Genomic DNA, 20409 nt, shown 5'->3' with positions numbered 1-20409 from the left:
ATATTTTCGAACATGATCGTAGGCTCTTGGACTTATAAAGTGGAGAGTTAATGCAAATTTTCTTAACTCTACAGAATACTTCCTAGGTGCGGATTCTTTACAAATATATCTTTTTAAAAAGTCCTTATTTGCCGTTTCTATAGATGACAAAACATCAGCAGATTCTTGATTTATTAAACATCGGGCTTTTAAATCTTCTAATATGCTGCACAGTTCTGCATTCTTTTTCTTTAACCGCCACGCCCTTGTCCTCAATACTGCAATTTTCTTTTTTCTTTGCTCGGCTACACGTTCTTTATTTATTAATTTTTTTCTTAATTTGATTTTTCTCGGTGTTTCCACCTGGAAAAAAAAATATTAAGTTATTTTTTGCAAACTTGAAACAGAAATATATAATAGAAAAAAAATCTTTAAATAAAAAGTATTAAAATAATACAGTTTATATATTTGGGGAAATTAAAGCATGTATTAGTTCAAACTTCAAAACTATGTTACAGGCTTTAGATTCCCCTCACAATTATAGTAGTAGATTTGATTCCTTTTCCAACTTAAATAATTTTACAATTTTAAAAAATATAAGACCACACAGATGTACCTAAATAAGACAAAATATACTACTTATACAAATAACTCTAAACAGTTACAGTGCTCCCACGGTAACTCTTCAAAATATATTTTTTGGTCACGCTATAAAACCACGCTGTGGCAACATTTCCTATACGCCATTAAAGATATCACTTCGGCTGTTCTTTAACATTTGCTACGGTTTTAGTTATTGCGCGAGCACTATATAGTTTCACAACGGCGGCTCCTGCTCCTGGCCCCGTGATCGGCCACAAGCACTGTCACCATGCGCTGGCACCGGCGTGATGAAATTATTACTATACTCTACTTCATTGTTTCAGAAATAAATGTATTCATTCATTAATTTATTGTTGTATATGAAATAATGATATACCTCAAAACTTGGTTCAGGGGCTTTCGACTGTTTGCTAGTACTAGGTAGCTCAATAATATCCTGTAAAGATAAAGTTTAACCTATAAAGGTAAACCAGAAAATTCAAATAACATAAATGTACAAAATGTACCCAAATGAAATTATTACTAACTAGCTATGTCCCGCGGTTTCACCCGCATTGCTCCGCTCCTGTTGGTCTGTTGAGATAATATATAGCCTAAAGCCTTCCTCGATAAATGGGCTATCTAACACCGAAAGAAATTCTCAAATTGGACCAGTAGTTCCTGAGATTAGTGCGTTGAAACAAACAAACAAACTCTTCAGCTTTATAATATTAGTATAGATATATATTTCACCATAATTTTATAATATAATCAATTTACCTCAAGACTTGGTTCAGGGGTTTTCGACTGTTCTCTTGTATTAGGTAGCTCAACAACATCCTGAAAAGATTAAGTTAGTTGAATCAGATAATACTAAGAACATCCATGTACAAAATAAAAGGTGTAAAAAAACCGGTGACTAATCCAGGCTTCACACATTCATATGAGCCGTGTACATACACAACAACACCTCATAAACTTCCTCTCCACGGTATGTCGTGCAGTTCTAAAATAGTGCAGTGTTGTTGCTCGTGGGAAAGTGCAATGAAATTATTAATTTACCTTAAGACCTGGTCCATGGACTTTTGATTGTTGGGCAGTACTCAGTCGCTCAGCAATAATATCCTAAAAAAATAAAATTTGATTTAGTATAAATAGAAAATATACCCCTATAAAAATAAATTAATAACTTGTTTTGTTTATTATGTAGACGTAGCAACAAAATCGGTCTATGAATATTTAAACTACAACATTTAAATCCAAACTAAATGCATCACAAAAATTACTCACTGTTGTAAAAAGTGTTGGAATTGCATTGGGCATCAAATAGGTTTTTTTTTTCGTTTTTCGAAAATAACGCGACTCAAAATGTATAGAACATATTCTGTGACTTTTTCCTGGTAACCAGTTCTTCCTTCCGGTAGCTCGAATCCATCTGTTTAATGTACTTGTTTCTTTTGGAAACCTAAAAAACATATTTAATATTAAAAAAACATTTCACGATTTTGGGGAAAATTTTACCCTGTACTGGTATCCCTAATGTTAATCACATGATTATACCATAAATTTGAAACTACGTAAAAACAAATGGCGTCCTGAACAACAAGAACACTTCGTAATTTAGTCGGATAACACAAAAAAATGTTTACGTCTATTTCGATGAAAATATTATATATTTGTAGATAATTTCACATTAGAGTTAATGAAAATGTATCAACTATATCCAGTTCTATAAAACAATATACTTCAAATAAGTTTACTTACGTGTGAAAGGTAATATTTGGTAATCTTCGTTCCGGCCGATTTTTACAACCAATCACACTACAACGCACCATATTTTCACTTAAAGTCGGATTAAAACAGATCACTGTCAACGTTTATTAAACTTTGAAGTCACTTAACAGCGAGAAAAAACAGAAAACTAGCAAAACAATGGACTGTAGCCGCTTGTTTGGGACAAACTGCCTTTGTCCCCAACAAAAGAAATCGCATAACATGAGAGAAACAAAAAACAATGTTTCTGTCTCGCTTGCTCTTAGCTTTATAGTCATAAGTGTATTTCTCTCACGCATTACTTGTCATTTTAGTGCCTCCTCTATGGTTCATTCTCACTCTACGAGTGAGAATGAACCATCAACCCTCCATCAACCAATCAATTGCGAATAAATGACAAGTTTAAAATTGCAAAGATAAAATATAAACTTTCTCTGTGTCACAGATTGTAATTTGTAAATGCAGAAGTGAGCTTATGGTAAAGCCACAAAGTAGGGCTGTTTTCCAATTACAGAGCATAATGCGACTCAGTGCCGCACAATGCCGAATTATGCTGATGCTTAATTGGAACATGAAACGCACCAGCAGGTTGCGCTAAGTTCAGTGTTGAAAAAAAAAATATTCATAGAGTTAATAACCTCATTATTGTGTAAATAAAGTGGTATGTACATAATATTTGGTTGAAAAATATTTACGGTTATTGGATTTTGATTATATTTCATTAAATTTTTTTCAATGTTTGTACCTTCATCCATACTTATATTTATTTTTTTAACACAATTTGAATTAACTTTGATTATTTCGAAAAAACTACAAAGAAACGAAAGCTTTAAAATTTTTTCCAACAATTAATAATTACTAACGATAAATCGATTGCACGCATCAATTCACGCGCATTACTTTTTCTAGTGCTCGATTGTGCGAAGCGTTGCTGTAGTTGGAACATTCAACGTTAAGCATTATGCCGCATAATGCGCTCTAGTGCTGTAATTGGAAAACGGGGTAGGTACCACGTCCACAAGGTACTTTCAATAATAATGTGGGTTCAGCAGCGTAGATTATCTATTTATTACTGCTCAGCAGTCAACTGTGATGAACGGGATTGTCATCTTCTTCTTATATATAAAATTCTCGTGTCACAATGTTAGTCTGCATACTCCTCCGAAACGGGTGGACCGATTCTCATGAAATTTTCTGTGCATATCGGGTAAGTCTGAGAATCGGCCAACATCTATTTTTCATATGTACGGTTTACGTATTACATCGAATGTGGACTGTATTTAGGTCGCGTTATAAGCTGCTAATAATGCTATGATATTATGGGACAACTGGGAACACTTTAATTATCGCTAATATTGCTTAGTAATTCATTATATTCTTGTTGTATAATTTTATTTGCTCCGACAAAGTTCGTGCCATTATCTGAATATATATGCTTTGGGGTTCCGCGTCGTGCTGCCATGCGTCGCAGAGCCGCTATGAAAGTTGTGCTGCTGAGGTCGGAAACTATCTCTATATGTACCGCTTTCGTAACCATACATATGAATAACGCTATGTAACCTTTCGTGGTTTTAACTCCTCGACCTTTATTAATCTTGACGTTGACGAATCCTGTAAAATCAACTCCTGTATGATAAAATGGAGGAGCTGGATTAACACGATAGCTAGGCATATCTCCCATTAGTTGATGTAATTTCGTAGGCTCTCGCTTTTTACATGTGATACAGGTACGAAGTTGCTTCTTTGTTGCTCGATATCCCTTAACTATCCAGTATTTTTGCCTTAAAATTGAAATAGTAATTTTTGCTCCACCGTGAAAAGAAAGTTCGTGTGCTTCGTTTATCAGTAGTTCCGTTAAACGTCCGCTATATGGGATAATTATTGGATATTTCATATCTTCGCTGATGTTTGCATTCTTTAAACGACCTCCAACTCTTAAAATACCATTTTCATCTAAAAATGGATTTAAGCTTAATAATGCACTATTCGATCGTAATTTATTTTCCTTTTTTAATTGCTCTATATCAGCTGAGAATTCAGTCGATTGAACATATTTAATAATTGCCGTTTTAGCTTTTCTCACGTCTTGTAATGTGAGATACGTCGGCCTTTGTTTTAATGACGGTGTAATCGCTCGTAATATCCATGCTAATACTCGTACTATTTTTAATAATGAACTATATTTGTTTAATAAATTATCTATTATGCTTGATGTGTATGTTTTTTGAATGATATTTACTTGTTTTCTTATTTCTAAATTTGTCGTATAATTAGTGTGCTGCTGCTTATTTTTAAAATCTGAACTCAATAACCATTCTGGACCTTGCCACCATAATAAGTTTTCTTTTAATTGTAATGCTGTTTGACCTCGACTCGCTGCGTCAGCTGGATTTTCTTTCGTTTTTACATAGCGCCATGATTGAGGTTGCATTGTTTCGTGAATTTTCTTTACTCGATTTGCTACAAAGGGCTTCCAACGGTCGGGGTTGCCGTTAATCCAACCAAGGGCTACCATTGAATCGCTCCATCCATAAATTTCAACTTTCGTGCTGCTGATGCTATTTTTTATTTTATTCATTAATTTTGCTAATAACTCCATGGCACATAATTCTAATCTAGGTAAAGATACTTCCTTTTTATTTGGCACTAATCTGGATTTTGCTGCTATTATTATAGTTGAGATTGCGCTATTTTTTGCGACTCTGGCATATATGACGCATGCATAGGCTTTTATTGAGGCATCGCAGAACCCATGTAATTCAATTATGCTATTCTCATCACATTTATACCATCTGGGAATTTTAATACATTTTAACGTATTTAGCTCCTTTTTTATTTTTATCCATTCGCTTTTTATATCTTGGGAGACTGGATCACGCCATTCAAGATCTGCTTGTAACCATACTTTTTGAAATAAAATCTTAATTTTTGTTGTAAGCGGCGTCAACCATCCTAATGGGTCAAATAGCTTAGACATTTCCGATAATAATTTTCTTTTCGTTAACTTTGCTGAATTTTCATATAATACGCTATCATAGTCGAATACAAATACGTCACTAATAGGGTCCCATCGTAGGCCTAATGTTTTCGGCGTGTTTTCCGTTTTGAACATAAATGTTGATTGCTCATCTCGTTTTCTGCTGTTTATGTTTTCAATGAGGCTCTTATCATTTGCAATCCATTTTCTCAAAAAGAACCCTGCTCCGCTAAGTACATGATTCACCTCCGCTATTTTTTGCTGACCTTCGCTAATTGTGTGTGCTCCCGAAATGTAGTCATCCATATAAAACTCTTCTTTAATGCTTTTTGCTGCTTTTGGGAAATTATTTTGCTCATCTTGTGCTAGCTGATTCAACGTCATAATTGCTAAGAAAGGTGCTGCTTTCGTTCCGTAAGTGATAGTTGTTAATTGATACGCTTTTATAGGCTGGTCTGGGCTTGATCTCCACCATATTTGTTGAAGTTTTTGGTCTTCTTCTTTTACTAATATTTGTCGATACATTTTTTCAATATCAGATGTATAGGCGTAACGGTATAGTCTCCAATTGATAATGATACTTTGTAAATCCTTTTGCATATTGGGTCCCTTGTGCATAACGTCGTTTAAGCTGTAGCCTGTCGTGGTTTTTGCTGATCCGTTAAATACGACTCGTAGTTTAGTGGTGCTGGATGCTGCTCGCTGTACCCCATGATGTGGTAAAAAACATTGTACGCTTGAATTTAATGCTGCTAGTTTCATGTGTCCCAGTTGTATATATTCGCTCATAAATTGCTTGTATTGCTCCGATAATTCATGCTGCTTATTAAGTTTATTTTCTAAATTCTTAAATTGTGCTAACGCTAGTTTTTCAGACGATCCCAATTTTTCTAACGCTTGATCCTCCATAGGTATGCTTACTTCATAACGTCCGTTTTCTAATCGCTTTGTAGTTGCTAAGTAATAATCTAAACATTGCTTATCTTTCGCTGACATGTCATTTTGCTCCTGTATATCCTCTATTTTCCAAAAATCTTGAATTGCTTGTATATGATTCAAAATAACGTTGCAGTGGAAGGTATTTATGCTGCCTCCACATAATAACCAACCCAATTGCGTCTGCTGTGCTAGTGGTTGTGAGATTTCGCGGCCTCGAATGATCCCATCTAACATAATGTACGAATAAATATCTGCTCCAAATAAAATATCTATTGCTCGGCTTTTGTTAAATTCTGGATCTGCTAAGTTTAAGTGCGCTATACATTTCGACCAGCCGGGTTTTTCAAACGATCTATTAGGTAGATTTTTTATAAGATTAGTCATAATGAATGTATCGACGTTGAAGGTAAAATTGTTATATATAGATTGGCAATTAATCTTGAGTTTTCCACGACAGTTGTTTTCTTGGCCCCCTACACCAAGGACGATCCCTTTGCTTTGTTGACGTTTTAAGCCCAGTTGCTGTGCTGCTCGTTCGGTTATGATGCTAATTTGAGACCCTTGGTCGATCAGTGCTCGCATTATGTGCTGTTTGCCATCTTCAGCTGTTACCTTTACCAATGCGGTGGCTAAAAGTACTTCAGAATCATCTTGCTGAGACATATTCGATTGATTTTTGGGACTGTAATAGACCTGTCTTTGGGTGTTGCTACTCATCAATTTTTTATTTCTAAAATTTTCGCTAGCTTGCTGCTTAAAACATTCGTGTAATAACGTGTGATGTGCGCCAGCACACACATGACACCGCTTATTCGAAGTACATTGACTTCCATTGTGATCAAAAATGCAATTAATGCAAAACCGTAGTTGCTTAACCGTTTGTAGTTTATTCATAAATGATAATTTAATAAATTGTGGACAATTAGTGAGCGCGTGTTCGAAATTGCATAAGGGGCATTTTTTCGCTGAGGCGTGCATTGACGTCAGTGACCTCTTTACTTGATTATTAATATTAATTCTATTTGAATTAATATGTATGGGTTGTCTGTTCGTTGCTAATAATTGGTTTGATGTTCTATGATATCTTTGTTCTGCTGCTGAATTTTGGTTTCTTCGTGATGATTCAAGCGATGTAAATTTGTTTTCAAGAAAATCCAAAAATTCTTGTAGTATAGGGAGCTCTCGAGAGTTTTTTAATGATTCTACGTATTCAGAATAAGTTTCGCTGTCTAATTTTTGCGATAATAAATGTACCAATAGCGGATCCCAAGTAGTTATATCTACGCCCAGGTTTTTTATAGCGTGCAAGCTTTCTAATGTGACGTCATGTAATTTCTTGATTGCTAGATATGATTGCTGCTGTATATTAGGTAAATTGAGAAATATGTTGACGTGCGATGTAAAAATTAGCTTCTTGTTATCAAATCGATGATTAAGGATGTTCCAACAAACTAAATAATTATCGGAACTGATAGGCAAATGCTGTATAAGGCGCTCGGCTTCCCCGCTTACTTTAGCTTTTAAAAATTGCATTTTTTGCGCGTTCGATATTGATGTATTTTTATGTATAGCTTCATTGAAAAGGTCTTTGAATGATACCCACTGATGATAATTGCCAGAAAATGTCGGTATATCCATCTGCGGAGTTGATTTATCTCTATGACTTGTTGCACACATTTTTGAGTTTATAGCTCTCTTTGTATTAATATATATTTTTTCATGCTTAGTAAAATTAATTTCGTACGCTTCATCTTCATCTCCAAGTTCACCAACTATCTCCCAATGTATATTTTCCACCGCTGTCCATCGATTGTGGAGAATACGAAGGGAGTCTTCATATTCCCACTTCTCCTCCAAATTATTCACATCAATATTGCTTACTGCTCTGATAAATGCTTTAAAATTGAGTTCCTGCTTTCGAGATAAATCGTCTAATTTGCTGTTGGTCCCCCGTGATTGAAATGTTGTAGACCTAGGCGTCGTTTGAGATTCTAAACCGGATCCTCCCGCTTTCGGCTCTAGATGGGCTTGCTTTTGTAATAAAAAATTATCATATGCTTCACTGATCGCTTCCTTTGCTCGAATATAAATGTCGTGAATGTTAATAAATTCTTCCCGCATAAAATATTGATGCTGTGTCGATTCATATTTTAAAAGTTTTTCATGATTTTTCTGGCATTCATCCCATAAAGATTCTAATATATCTAAACGCTGTCTGCAATATTCGATACTCTTACGCTCTGCACTATCTTTTTTAAAATTCGCTAATAACTTCTTTATTTTGTCCTTGATCTCTAGTTGGACCGTATATAAAGCTTCCATTGTAATATAAAATAATCAAACGGTAGAAATAAAAAATAAAATGGAAAATTCTTACTTGGCTGTCTCGGATACGGTCGACGTGGCTACGTCCCCGGATACCTTAGGTTGCTTGCTGTTGCTGGCTGACGTGGCGGTTGACGCGTGGCGGCACGTGCTGCTGACGTAGGCGGCTGGCTTACGTCTTGCTGGTTGCTGGTTGTTGATTCCTTGTTGCTAATTTCTGGTGGCTATTTGCTGCTTGCTGATTGCTAGATGCTAATTTTTGGTCACTGATCGTCTGATGCTAATTGATAGTTGCTGATTGCTAGATGCTGACTGCTGAATGCTCGATGCCAATTGCTGGTCGCTTAATGCTGGATGCTAGATACTTGATGCTAAATGCTAGTTGCTGGTCGCTTATTGTTGCTTGCTATATGCTAGATGCTGGAGGCTAGATGCTAAGTGCTAGATGCTAATTGCTGGTTGCTAGATGCTAGTTGCTGGATGCTAGATGCTAGTTGCTGGTTGCTAGATGCTAGTTGCTAGATGCTGGATGCTAAATGCTAATTGCTGGTTGCTAGATGCTAGTTGCTAGATGCCTTTTGCAGTTCACGCTACTTGCTACTTGCTATATGCTGGTCGCTGAATGATAATTTCTGGTTGCTACTTGCTATATGCTGGTCGCTGATAGATAATTTCTGGTTCTGCTAATTCTGCTGTTCTGATAATTTCTATTCCGCTCGAATGCTGCTGCTAGATATTCTAATAGGGGGTTTTGCTGCTGGCTGGCTGTACTTTGCTCGGGGCGATGCGCGTGGCGACACGTGGAGCTGACGCAAGCTCTTTTATGGCTTGAAAATGCTGGATTTTGTATCTCGTTAAAATGCTAATTTTGGCTGCTGTTGAATGATATGCTGCTTGCTTGTAGTTATAAGATAATACGCTGAATAGATATCACGGGGGAAGAAGGGACACGTGGATTTCCGGTTCCACGTCACACTTTACACTCGCGACGCGGCACACTTTTTTACGGTAATCCGGCTCGAAAATGTACGGTTTACGTATTACATCGAATGTGGACTGTATTTAGGTCGCGTTATAAGCTGCTAGGAATGCTATGATATTATGGGGCAACTGGGAACACTTTAATTATCGCTAATAATTATATATAATTCACGCGGATTCGAGCGGATAGATTAGCACTCGGGCGCTGCTATGGAAGAACTGCGCTTTCCGGCCGGCTCGGCCGTCGCACGATAATAATGCTGAGGCAGCTTGACCTCATTTACGTATTGCTCAATAATTGTCATTAATGTAATGTAACTATGGATAATAAGTAATTTAAAATAAAATGTTTGTTCGCTGCTCGAACCATGGGCGAAGCCGGGGCGGGCCGCTAGTAATAATATATTTTTTAGGCCCATCTGCTTTTTTTTTAATAAAAGAGCAGCTAACTGAGCAGATGGGTCACTTAATGCGGTGATCACCTAAAGAAGAACAATCTATGTATGTACTAAAACTGATAATATAAATCTAGGAAGTTTATTTGTTTAAACTATTTTACTGTTTTATGTATGGGATTCCCAAGTACTGGGCATTTATAATATGTATCAAGAGTGGAGCCGAGTGGCCACATTTCAAATAGTTTAAACATTCTGAAATAAGTATTGTGACTCTGTAGTTAATTATTTTACTGAAAATATGTAAAAACCTAAAACAGTTCCATTATATAATATGATTTTCTTTGATTAACCAACAATTATAGACAAATATCTCTGTTGTAAAATGTTTTATTTTTTCTTAATCTGTTAGTAACCTAAACTCTAATATGTTGTAAAACTAAATAATATTCTGTACAAAGCATAGGTACATTTTACAGTCTGATAGTGGTTGCTTCTTGGATTTCCTTCTGTTTGTGAGTTCCATCACAGAAGGGCCTATTCTTGGTCTGTTTGCAGTTACACAGCCAGTAGTCCTTTGATTCTGTCACTGTAAATCTAATTGGCCTGGAAAAATTATAACTATTTAAGAATCTGATTCAAAAGTATGATATCAATCAATTTAATATTAAACTTAACCATACTTTTCTGTAATTTTGAGGTATATGTTCCTATGTGTTCCGTCACAGAATGGCTGGGACTTTGATCTTCCACATAAACACCAGCTATAAGTTTTACCAGCTTCTAATGCTATTTTAAAGGGCTTCTTATCATAAACAATACCATTTGTTTTTTGATGAGTAGCTGAATAAACAGAAGCTAGTGGATTTGTTGGTATTTCTGGCTTGGGTGGTTTTGTCACATAATTTGCCTAAAAAATATTTTTATAAAAGTTAGTTAAAAAAGTTGATATCAAAGTTTTATGACAATTTATTTACAACTAGCTGCGCTCCACGGTTTCACCCGCGTGGCTCCGCTTCTGTTGGTCTCAGCGTGATGATATAATTATAGCCTATAGCCTTCCTCGATAAATGGGCTATCCAACACCGAAATAATTTTTCAAATTGGACCAGTAGTTCTTGAGATGAGCGCATTCAAACGAACAAATAAAAAAACTCTTCAGCTTTATAATATTAAGTATAGATCAAATAATTTTTGAAGAGAACATTTAAAGGTTAGGTTAGTCTTTTAAAATGAGTTTATGACGTTAATAATCAACTAACCGTTCTAATTCCTGGGCCAGTTATTCTTTTTGCAACTGTTCTACAAAACATTTTGTAAATGTTTGAGGAACTTCTTATGAGAACCTGAAATCTGTGAAGTTTTATTTTAGGATGCTTTCAGATACTTAAACTATCACAAAAATATGATAAAAATGCACTTTACAATTTTAACTCACATAAGGTATTGATAATGTATTTAGGTCGCTTAAATTATGTTTTTTATATAATATATGTCTTAAAATTATCAATCGATTTAAGAATTATAAAGATACCTTGGCCCTTGTTGACATTTGTGGTTGACATTGACATAAGTCATAACTCATAATTTATATATTCTTTTTTTTTAAGATTAAATGCCTGGTTACAAAATCTTTAAGCACAGCCTTTAGCTAATACAGTATTATAATGCTAGGCGTCCACTAGGCGGATCGGGCCGGGCCGCATCGCAACGCAAAAATACGCCGGCCTATGTTTTGTATGAAACATCGTCCATTAGCGACGGATCGGGTCGGGGCGGGCCGCAACGCATTGGCGGATATCGTTTCGCAGGCGGATTTCTGCCGGCGGCGGTGCGCTGCGGCCCGGCCCTCCCCGACCCGTCTAGTGGACGCAGGCAGGCGGATGTGAGCGGCGAGCGTCTGTTAGATAAAATCCGCCTAGGCGGTCCGCCGCGCCCCGTACAGGTGGACGCAGGAGCAAACAGCGCGTCCATTAGAGACGGCCCGTTGCGATGCGACCCGCCCCGATCCGTCTCTAATGGACGCCTAGCATAAAGAAGCTTTGATTTGTACAAAAAAATTGTATGCATCAACTGTCACTTACGTTATGTCAAGTGTCATTCTGTTAGTGTCAAGTATTTTGTTTTTACTTTCATTTCTTGTATTTTAAATGTTGCTATGAATTAGGTTAATTTCTTTTCTTTCTTTTTCTTTTTAATTTTCCTTGTTTACTTTTTTCGTTGAATACTAGGAATATGAAAATTTGATTCTTTATACAAAAGTTATGTCTAGAATAAGAGGTATCGAGGCTAAAATACTAAAACTTCAAAAAGAAGTTCAAAAACAACAATTAAAACGAAATGGGATCAACGAAGAAGATAAAAAGAACAGAGAAGATGCTTTGTGTACCAAGGATGATCCGGAGAGTGGGTATTGGGTTATAAATATGTATTTTTTGAATTGAGTAAATTCATCAGTTTAATTTCGTTTTCTTTATTCAATTACAGAGGAACAAATAAAGGAGCTTGTGCATAAGCTTCCTAAACTGGACAAGATTTTTCAAGTACATCGAAAGATAGGAGAGGGCACTTTTAGTTCTGTGTATTTAGGTTCTTTGCGCCAGCACTCTGACCTGCCTGATGCACAGAAGCGCTGGTTTGCCATCAAACATCTGGTGCCCACGGCTCATCCTGCGAGGATAGAACATGAATTGAGATGCCTGCAGGATATGGGGTAATTATTTGTTATAAAAAACGGTAATTGAACATAACCAACATATTCATTTATCAATTTTGTTTATTTTCCAGTGGAAGGCACAATGTTATTGGTGTAGAGCTGTGCTTGAGACATCTGGATACTATAGTGTTTGTTATGCCGTACATACCTCATAGAAAATTCTCAGTAAGTTGCAATTATTTCAATATGTCTCTACAATTATTCTCTTAGGTAGTAGGGTATGTGTTCACTTACAAATAGTATATTGTGGCTTAGATTATGACATATTTTCAATGAAATTTTGTTAATTATAACTATTTGCTGAATTTAAATTTCTTAAACCTTATGTTTATTTTTACAAGTAATGCAGTAAATACATAATTAGAGGTTGTTCTTGCTGAATGCTAATCAAGTATAATATAAAATGAATGTGTAATTTTAGGAATATGTAGGAGACATGAATGCAGAGGAAGTGGCGAGGTACATGCATGCCCTCCTGGTGGCCCTGCGACATGTGCACTCTTTTGGGGTTATACACAGAGATGTCAAGCCAAGCAACTTTTTGTATGATCGAGAAAATAGAAGGTAAATTATTTTGGGTTAAATTGTTTGTTAATTTATTTAGCAAGGAAATATTATTTCGCATAATTATATGTGTATTAAAATTATTATTATTAGACATCGGATTATATGCATTTGCATATTTGCATATGCAAATGCATAAAACTCGCTAATTACGGCGTTAGTGCATATTTTAGCCTTTTTCCCCAATAGTGCATATTTCGTAAAGTAACGGGAGTTTTTATTGGTCGACTAACCTTTATTAGCCAATCAGAACGCTCAGGGAGTAAACAAACCCTATTTTGGCATGGTAAAATGGCGAAAAATTACAAAATGGGCTCCATTTTAAGTAAATTTTGAGCTATTCAAAATAGGGCTAGATTACCCTAAAACTTAAAACATGGGTTGAATTCCAAAAAAGGGCTAGATTTAGCCCGGAAAGGTCTAAGGTGGCAACACTGGGCTCGCGGGTGACAAACGTCACAAATTTGCGCTCGAAAATTAGGTAAAAATGCCTAATTGTATATTGGCACAAAAACTATACTAAATTTCATGAAAATTTCACTGTATTTATACAATCTTTGATTTAAATATATAAAATAATAAAGGTTTTTTGATTTTGTATTGTGCATATTTTAGGCATATCAGTCGTTTTTAGTGCATATTTCGGCCTTTTTTAGTGCATATTTGCATGCATATTTTGGCATTTTGTTAGTGCATATAATCCGATGTCTAATTATTATTGTCTTTAACCTTCATTCTTTTCATAAAGTATTTGAGACATTTAATAAAATATGTTTAATAATAATTATAACAAATTTTGTCTATTAATAAACAACAAGCAGTTATAAAATTTCATAGTAAAGTGAATTTCTAGAGAGAGAGAGAGAGAGAAGTAACTCAACCGTAATTTACTATGGGGAGTGCTCTGAGGAATTGTTCCACCTACTACCAGCCGCACAGTTCCACCACCGGACCACACGCCGTAAAAATCTGTTCCATCCGCACCATCTGGATGGTTGGCGCTCCACCACTGTCCGCTTCACCCGCAACTTCCTTCCGCGTACGGTGAAACTGTGGAACGATTTGCCACCTGCGGTGTTCCCGAACAACTACGACATTGGGGCCTTCAAGAAAAGAGCTTACTTGTCCGTAAAAGGCCGGCAAAGCACCTGCAACACTTCTAGTGTTGCAAGTGTTTATGGGCGGTGGTGACCACTTTCCATCAGGTGGCCCACCTGCCCCTTTGCTTGCTCTGACATAAAAAAAAAAAAAAAAAAGTAATTGATGAGACAAGACATATTTTATATGAACTTCCACAAATGTTTCTATCATCTCTGGCTTAAAAGTAAAGGGAATATAAAATAGGGTATTGATGTATAACATGTACCCAACCTTTTTTATTTATTATTATTTTGCTCATGTAAAGAATATAGAACATGTGCAAAATACATTCCATAAAGTTTTTAAATTTAACACAGGCATTAAAAATCAGTTAAATGAATAATTTGTCTGTAGGTACTTGTTGGTGGATTTCGGTCTGGCGCAGCGCGTGTGCGCCGCGCCCGAGCCGCCGCCCGCGCACTCACAGAGCACAGCTAAACGGTTGCGGGAAGAGGTGGGTCATTTACACATTAATAAAACCCAAATGAAATAAAAGCTGTTAACTAAAAAGGCATTACTTATTTATTAATTCTTAATTTACAATCTACAATTATTGGTCTTACAAAATAAAGGTAAAACAAAAATAATCATAAAATAAATCGTACAAATAATAAATAACCATCAAGAATAAAGCAATAAACCAACATCAAAATTATTGCAAAGAATCCTCTTCAAATTTTGTTTATTTGTATCTTCCAGATAACCACTTATAATTTTGTTAATAAACATCAGAATTTAAATTTAAATCAACAATATTGTTACTGGCAGGAAGCGGACTCGTCCCCGGGCGCCAAGCGCGTGGCGCTGGACCTGTCGCTGGGCGCGCGCGCGCACCGCGTGCCCGTCTCGCGCCGGATCGACACCAAGCAGCACGCGCTCAACCAGACCCTGCCCAGGGTAACGTGCTTTGTCTTAAGATATTACTGCTTTCCTTTTGTTTTTTCTAATAATAGAAATTTCCTTGTTAATTTTATAATATGAGGCCATGTAATATATTTCGTTTATTTTAATAACAGGGCTTAATGAATATTAATATTTCTCTATTTGAAATAAAATCTTCGTTCGAAAATGTGGAAATATTTTTAAAAAGGGTTTACCTTCGTCGATTCAACAACGACTGAACATATAGTCACGTTCCGTTGCGCAGAGCGCGGGTGCGGCAGGGGCCGTGGTGGCGCCATGCGCATGCTCCGGGCTGGCGGGCACGTGCGCGGCGGGCGGGCCGGCGGGCGGGCCGGCGGGCGGGCCGGCGGGCTGCGCGCGGCGCGGCGCGGCGCGGGCGGCGCGCGCGGGCACGCAGGGCTTCCGCCCGCCCGAGGTGCTGCTCAAGAGCCCGCGCCAGGGCACCGCGCTCGACACCTGGGCCGCCGGCGTCGTGCTCGCCTCCGTGCTCACCGCCAGGTACCCCCGCTGCACTGTACTGCACCGTCACTGACACGACACTTTACTGCACTATACGGTGCTGCATCGCCCTACACCAAACCACACTACATTACATTACACTACATTCCAGTCTCCACCACACTACAGTTCACACAACACACTTTTACAATATTCCGCGCACTGCACGGTGCTGTATGGCAATGCACTACGCAACATTACACTACAATTTACTTAACGCACACACAGTACTGCATCATAATACACTACACAATTATTATCCCTATAAATTTACTTACAAATAAATAATAACTATATTTGAGTATAAATGTACGTAGTAGTTTTATAACTATATTTTGCACAATTCTGTTATTGCATTTTATCTTAGATCATTAAGTAATGGATGGAGTACGCTGGCAAATGTTCTAACTAAACTTTCTGCTGATTTTGGTGCGGGGAGGGCAACTCACACTATTGAAACACAATCACACATTCACAAAAATAATTTGTGTCACGAAAGTCGTAAAAATTTACGACCTTTTAAGCGACGAGTTTTTAAATTCAACTCTATCCCTAAGTTCATAAAGATTAAATTTGTATTTCATTCCAAGTTGTCTCGTGGGGAGTGTGGTTCAATATCGCATTCTAAATTCAACTTTATAACTTAGATCATAAAGATTAAATTTGTATTTCTTTAAAAGATAGTCTCGTAAGGAATGCGGTTCATTATCGCGTTTTAAATTCAACTTTCTCTCTTAGTAGATAAAGATTAAATTTGTATATTTTCTTTCCATGATAGTCTCGTCTCTTTCTCTCTCGAAACATGACTCGATTATTTGTCTTGATCATATCGCTAAACGATACATCGACGATTATTAGAAATTGCATTTAATTAGAAATGTACGTTCAAAAATAAAAAAATATACACAAATTAAAGGTTATTCCATCTTTTTTAATATTCGACATGTTTGAATTGCTTCTGCAAGACTTGACAGTGCAAAACGGCATTTTTAGCGGAGCACTTGCAGACGTCCTTTCGATGTTTTACGAATACGCAGAGTGTTTGTAATCGATTACGCAAGTAGTTTTTATGAAAGCATAAGATTTTTCGATTCGAATAATCTTATACCTCAGCAAAAGGGGAAATGCCTGCGAGTGTTATCCATTACTTAATGATCTAAGCATTTTATTAACAACCTTAAGGCTTAAATAATAAAAAAATTGCACCATTGCCGTTTTTTTGACTGACAACATTCGAAATAAACTGTATTTTTTACAATTTACGGTAAATAAAAAATAAATTTCTTTCCTAGTAGTGTATATGTCATATGTGTCATCTGATTAAATCTGCCATTGCAGATCCAGATGACTGCGAAGTATACAAGTTGATTAATATTTATTGGGTAATAACTAATAATACTTTTCCTTATGCTGACAGGTACCCGTTTTTTCGCGCGTCAGACGACGTGTCAGCGCTGGCGGAGCTGGCCGACCTGCTCGGCACGGAGCCCATACAACGCGTTGCAGCTTCGCTTGGTAACTATATTGTTGGGACTTTTATTTGACAAATTCATTAAATTTCGTAAATTCTGTTGTAAAATTATGTTGGTTTACAATACATTTATTTTTTGTTTCCTTGCAAGCTTACAAAGCTGTACATGGTAAGAATACTGTGTTTATATATTATTTGAGCCTAAAGAATCAATCATTTTTGTCTAGGGATTTCTTGTTTTTAAGATTTTGAGTGTATAATTGTTGCAAATAATCTGTAATAACCATTTAAAAATTCCATTGTTTTTAATGTCCAAAGTGAAAAAAATATTGTTTAAAAAAATTTGTCTCCGCAGGTCGGCGTGTAGTAGTATCGGGTAAACGCAGCGGCATTTGTTTGCGCAAACTTGCGCGACGTTTACGAGGAGCTCCTCCCATACCACCAACACCTGCTGCACCACCGGCACATGCGGCACTATCGGCACCTGCCTCACATGCGGCACTAGCCCCACCGGCTGCACTATCGGCGTCGAACTGTCTACGCTGTCGGCTTCCCCAATTGCAGTGCCTGTGCGCTACAAACACTACACCCGTAAGTTGTTCTAGACGTAGACCTACTGTTTATTTCAAACTCATACATTTATTTATTCAAGTAAACTTCAGCTTCGTTAAGAAGAATTTCAAATCGTCAAAATACAGGATAATAATGATGTACCATTTGCAAATAACTGCAATTTTTATGAATAGCATGTACATTGTACATGTTAAATATTGTTTGTTTTACAAATATGTATTGTCAATTAGTTTGCTAAGTAATAAGTACTAACTAAGTATTATTAATTATTTTAGTTTCAAGAAGAAAAAAAATACCTGATGCTTTTCTTAAAGAACTACTACTACATTAGTTTTATTTGTATACGTAGTATATTATTATTAGTCTGTGGTTTTATCGTTTGTTCGAAATTTTAATTTTAAGTCATTTATCCATTAATTTATTATTTATACCTTTTAATATTTATAATTATTTATAAAATAAAAAATCATTCCAGAGCACGAATCCCGACGACATAGTGGTGGCGGATTTCCCGGAGAGCGCGTTCTCGCTGGCGATGCGCCTGCTCGACCCCGACCCGCGCTCGCGGCTCTCCGCGCACGACGCGCTGCAGCAGCCCTTCCTGAGGCACCTGCCGCACTGACACACTGCACTGCACTACACCACACCGACACACTACACCACACCACACCGACACACTACACTAAAACACACGTCCAAGCTCAACACTAGTAACACACCAACACACTACACTACATAAACTATAGCATGCTGCACCACAATACATTACATTACACTACACTGCACTATACCTACCTACACCACACTACACTATAACACACTACACAACACTGCACGACATTACAATGTACTACACTACACCATACCACACTACTTGCATGAAACTATACTACACTACTCACCTCTGCACTACATTACACTACAGCATCTACAGCTTACGCAACTTACGTTGACATGCCCAAATGAGTGTTTTAATAGCTTTTAATTATTTATTTATATATTTTGATCTTTAGAATGAACTCTTCAGTGTCCTAACAAAATATTCACTAATACAGCCATAGACACTGGTCATTGTGTACCTATGTGCTCATATGTTGCTTATGGATATAGTGGATATAGCTTATATCACGCCAATATGTAATATCGTATGTAATATGGAACTTAATCAATTTTATCACACGACATGCTACAAATACACGCAATATTGTCTCGTAAGTCGTGCGATACGCCATATTATATTTTAATTCTTGCATGCACTAAGACAAATACGTTTTTAATACAAGTCTTGTAACACAGTATATCATCGTTTTTCAAAGATAGGACATGATTCTGTATATTCCAACTAGTATTTTATAATTTGACCCCCATTTCTTAGAGTAGTCATTTTACTTTTTAACTGTTACCATATCAGCCAAATAGTTGATCGACATTAAGAATCTATTTCAATAAAAAATAAGTTTTTAATGCGCACAAAATTAATTGGGTGCTCTATTATAGTATAATTTTTCGTATTTTTTCAAACTTCAAATAATTAAACCCACCATTTAGGTATGTTGTGAGTAAAATAAATATGTTCTGGCTGCAAAAGTCCATGTGTGAATGGCAAATTAATTATAGTAGTAGAAAATAAGAAATTTGTTGATTTTAAAGTAAATTTTTATTTTTTATTCTTGAAATACCTGTCAATCAAATAAATTATTAAAATGTAATGAAATATGTAATGATTGCATGCAGCTAGTATTTTTACAGGGAGTATTATTGTAATGACTATGTGATGTAATGATTCTAATTAGTAGTTAACTTGACTCACATAATGATATCCTGGTAATTAAGACAATACAAAGATTGAATAGTGTCTTATCTATTCAATATAATAAGTATTTTATGAACTGACAATATTTTTCTTACATATTGTTTCAATGAAATATGAATACAAATGAAATTAGTAAATCATCAAGCAATTATTTATAGACTTCAAGAGGGTGCTCTAATGCCAAATAGAATACAGCTATGTCCTCATATAAGATCTTCAATGAATTCATATTTAATTTTTTTTTAAATGTGATAAGTGTGAAGATGAAATGCTGCAGAAGGCAGTTGTTTTGTTAATTAGTTTTAATGTGGATCTCAGTTGTTTTATGAGTTAGTCTTTGCGGGATGATAAAGTTGTAACCTTTGTCTTCCTCACATATACTGACATTTACCATTAGCGATAAGTGCCTTATTGTTACTGAAGTCAATTCTCTTGTTGTGGTTCTTATTTAAATAAATGTTATAAAAGTTTATTGTTCTTTTTATTTTTAAAACTTGTTGATTCCTCAAGAAATTAATAATTATTCATGTATAAATTTAAGGATTTTAATATTTTAATGTAAAAACAATAAACAGAATATGTTAGAAATTAATTTATTATATTATAAAAAAATATAAATTCATAAGCAGTCTTGTATGCCAGCTTTTTAAATAATACACCATACTTTTCTACAGTCAATTTAGTATATTACCAATAACCATACCAAATTCAAATATGAAGCGAGTGGCAGTGGCACTTTTTTATGATTTATGCTTCATGCACAATAACCAGCACATGCCA

At 36.0% G+C, this 20409-nt stretch overlaps 2 protein-coding genes across 3 annotated transcripts; one reads left to right on the top strand and one right to left on the bottom strand.

Moving 5' to 3' along the window:
• Window positions 1–10323: 10323 nt before the first annotated feature.
• Window positions 10324–11477, bottom strand: LOC149909263 (uncharacterized). 2 transcript variants are annotated; one of them, XM_090117173.1, is made up of 4 exons: window positions 11390–11477; window positions 11214–11304; window positions 10635–10861; window positions 10324–10557 (listed from the first exon to the last, which is right to left on the bottom strand). In XM_090117173.1, the coding sequence occupies exons 2-4, from the start codon at window positions 11262–11264 to the stop codon at window positions 10425–10427; spliced, it is 411 nt and encodes a 136-aa protein (XP_089973299.1). In that variant the 5' UTR covers window positions 11265–11304; window positions 11390–11477; the 3' UTR covers window positions 10324–10424. The 2 variants fall into 2 exon arrangements, with proteins under 2 accessions (XP_089973299.1, XP_089973306.1); XM_090117180.1 differs by having other exon boundaries at window positions 11214–11297; window positions 11390–11471.
• A 604-nt stretch (window positions 11478–12081) lies between these two features.
• Window positions 12082–20093, top strand: LOC149909262 (non-specific serine/threonine protein kinase Cdc7-like). Its single transcript, XM_090118742.1, has 10 exons — window positions 12082–12357; window positions 12439–12664; window positions 12739–12832; window positions 13089–13231; window positions 14726–14825; window positions 15140–15268; window positions 15519–15772; window positions 17190–17287; window positions 17599–17834; window positions 18292–20093. Exons 1-10 carry the CDS (start codon window positions 12216–12218, stop codon window positions 18436–18438), a joined length of 1569 nt encoding a protein of 522 aa, XP_089974868.1. The 5' UTR covers window positions 12082–12215; the 3' UTR covers window positions 18439–20093.
• Window positions 20094–20409: the final 316 nt, after the last annotated feature.

Source organism: Colias eurytheme, chromosome 3, assembly GCF_061535395.1.
Source record: "Colias eurytheme isolate Ceu_HAF_F1 chromosome 3, ilColEury1 Martin Lab GWU primary, whole genome shotgun sequence".
Classification (NCBI taxonomy): domain Eukaryota; kingdom Metazoa; phylum Arthropoda; class Insecta; order Lepidoptera; family Pieridae; genus Colias; species Colias eurytheme.
This window is presented reverse-complemented; position numbering and strand designations above follow the sequence as displayed.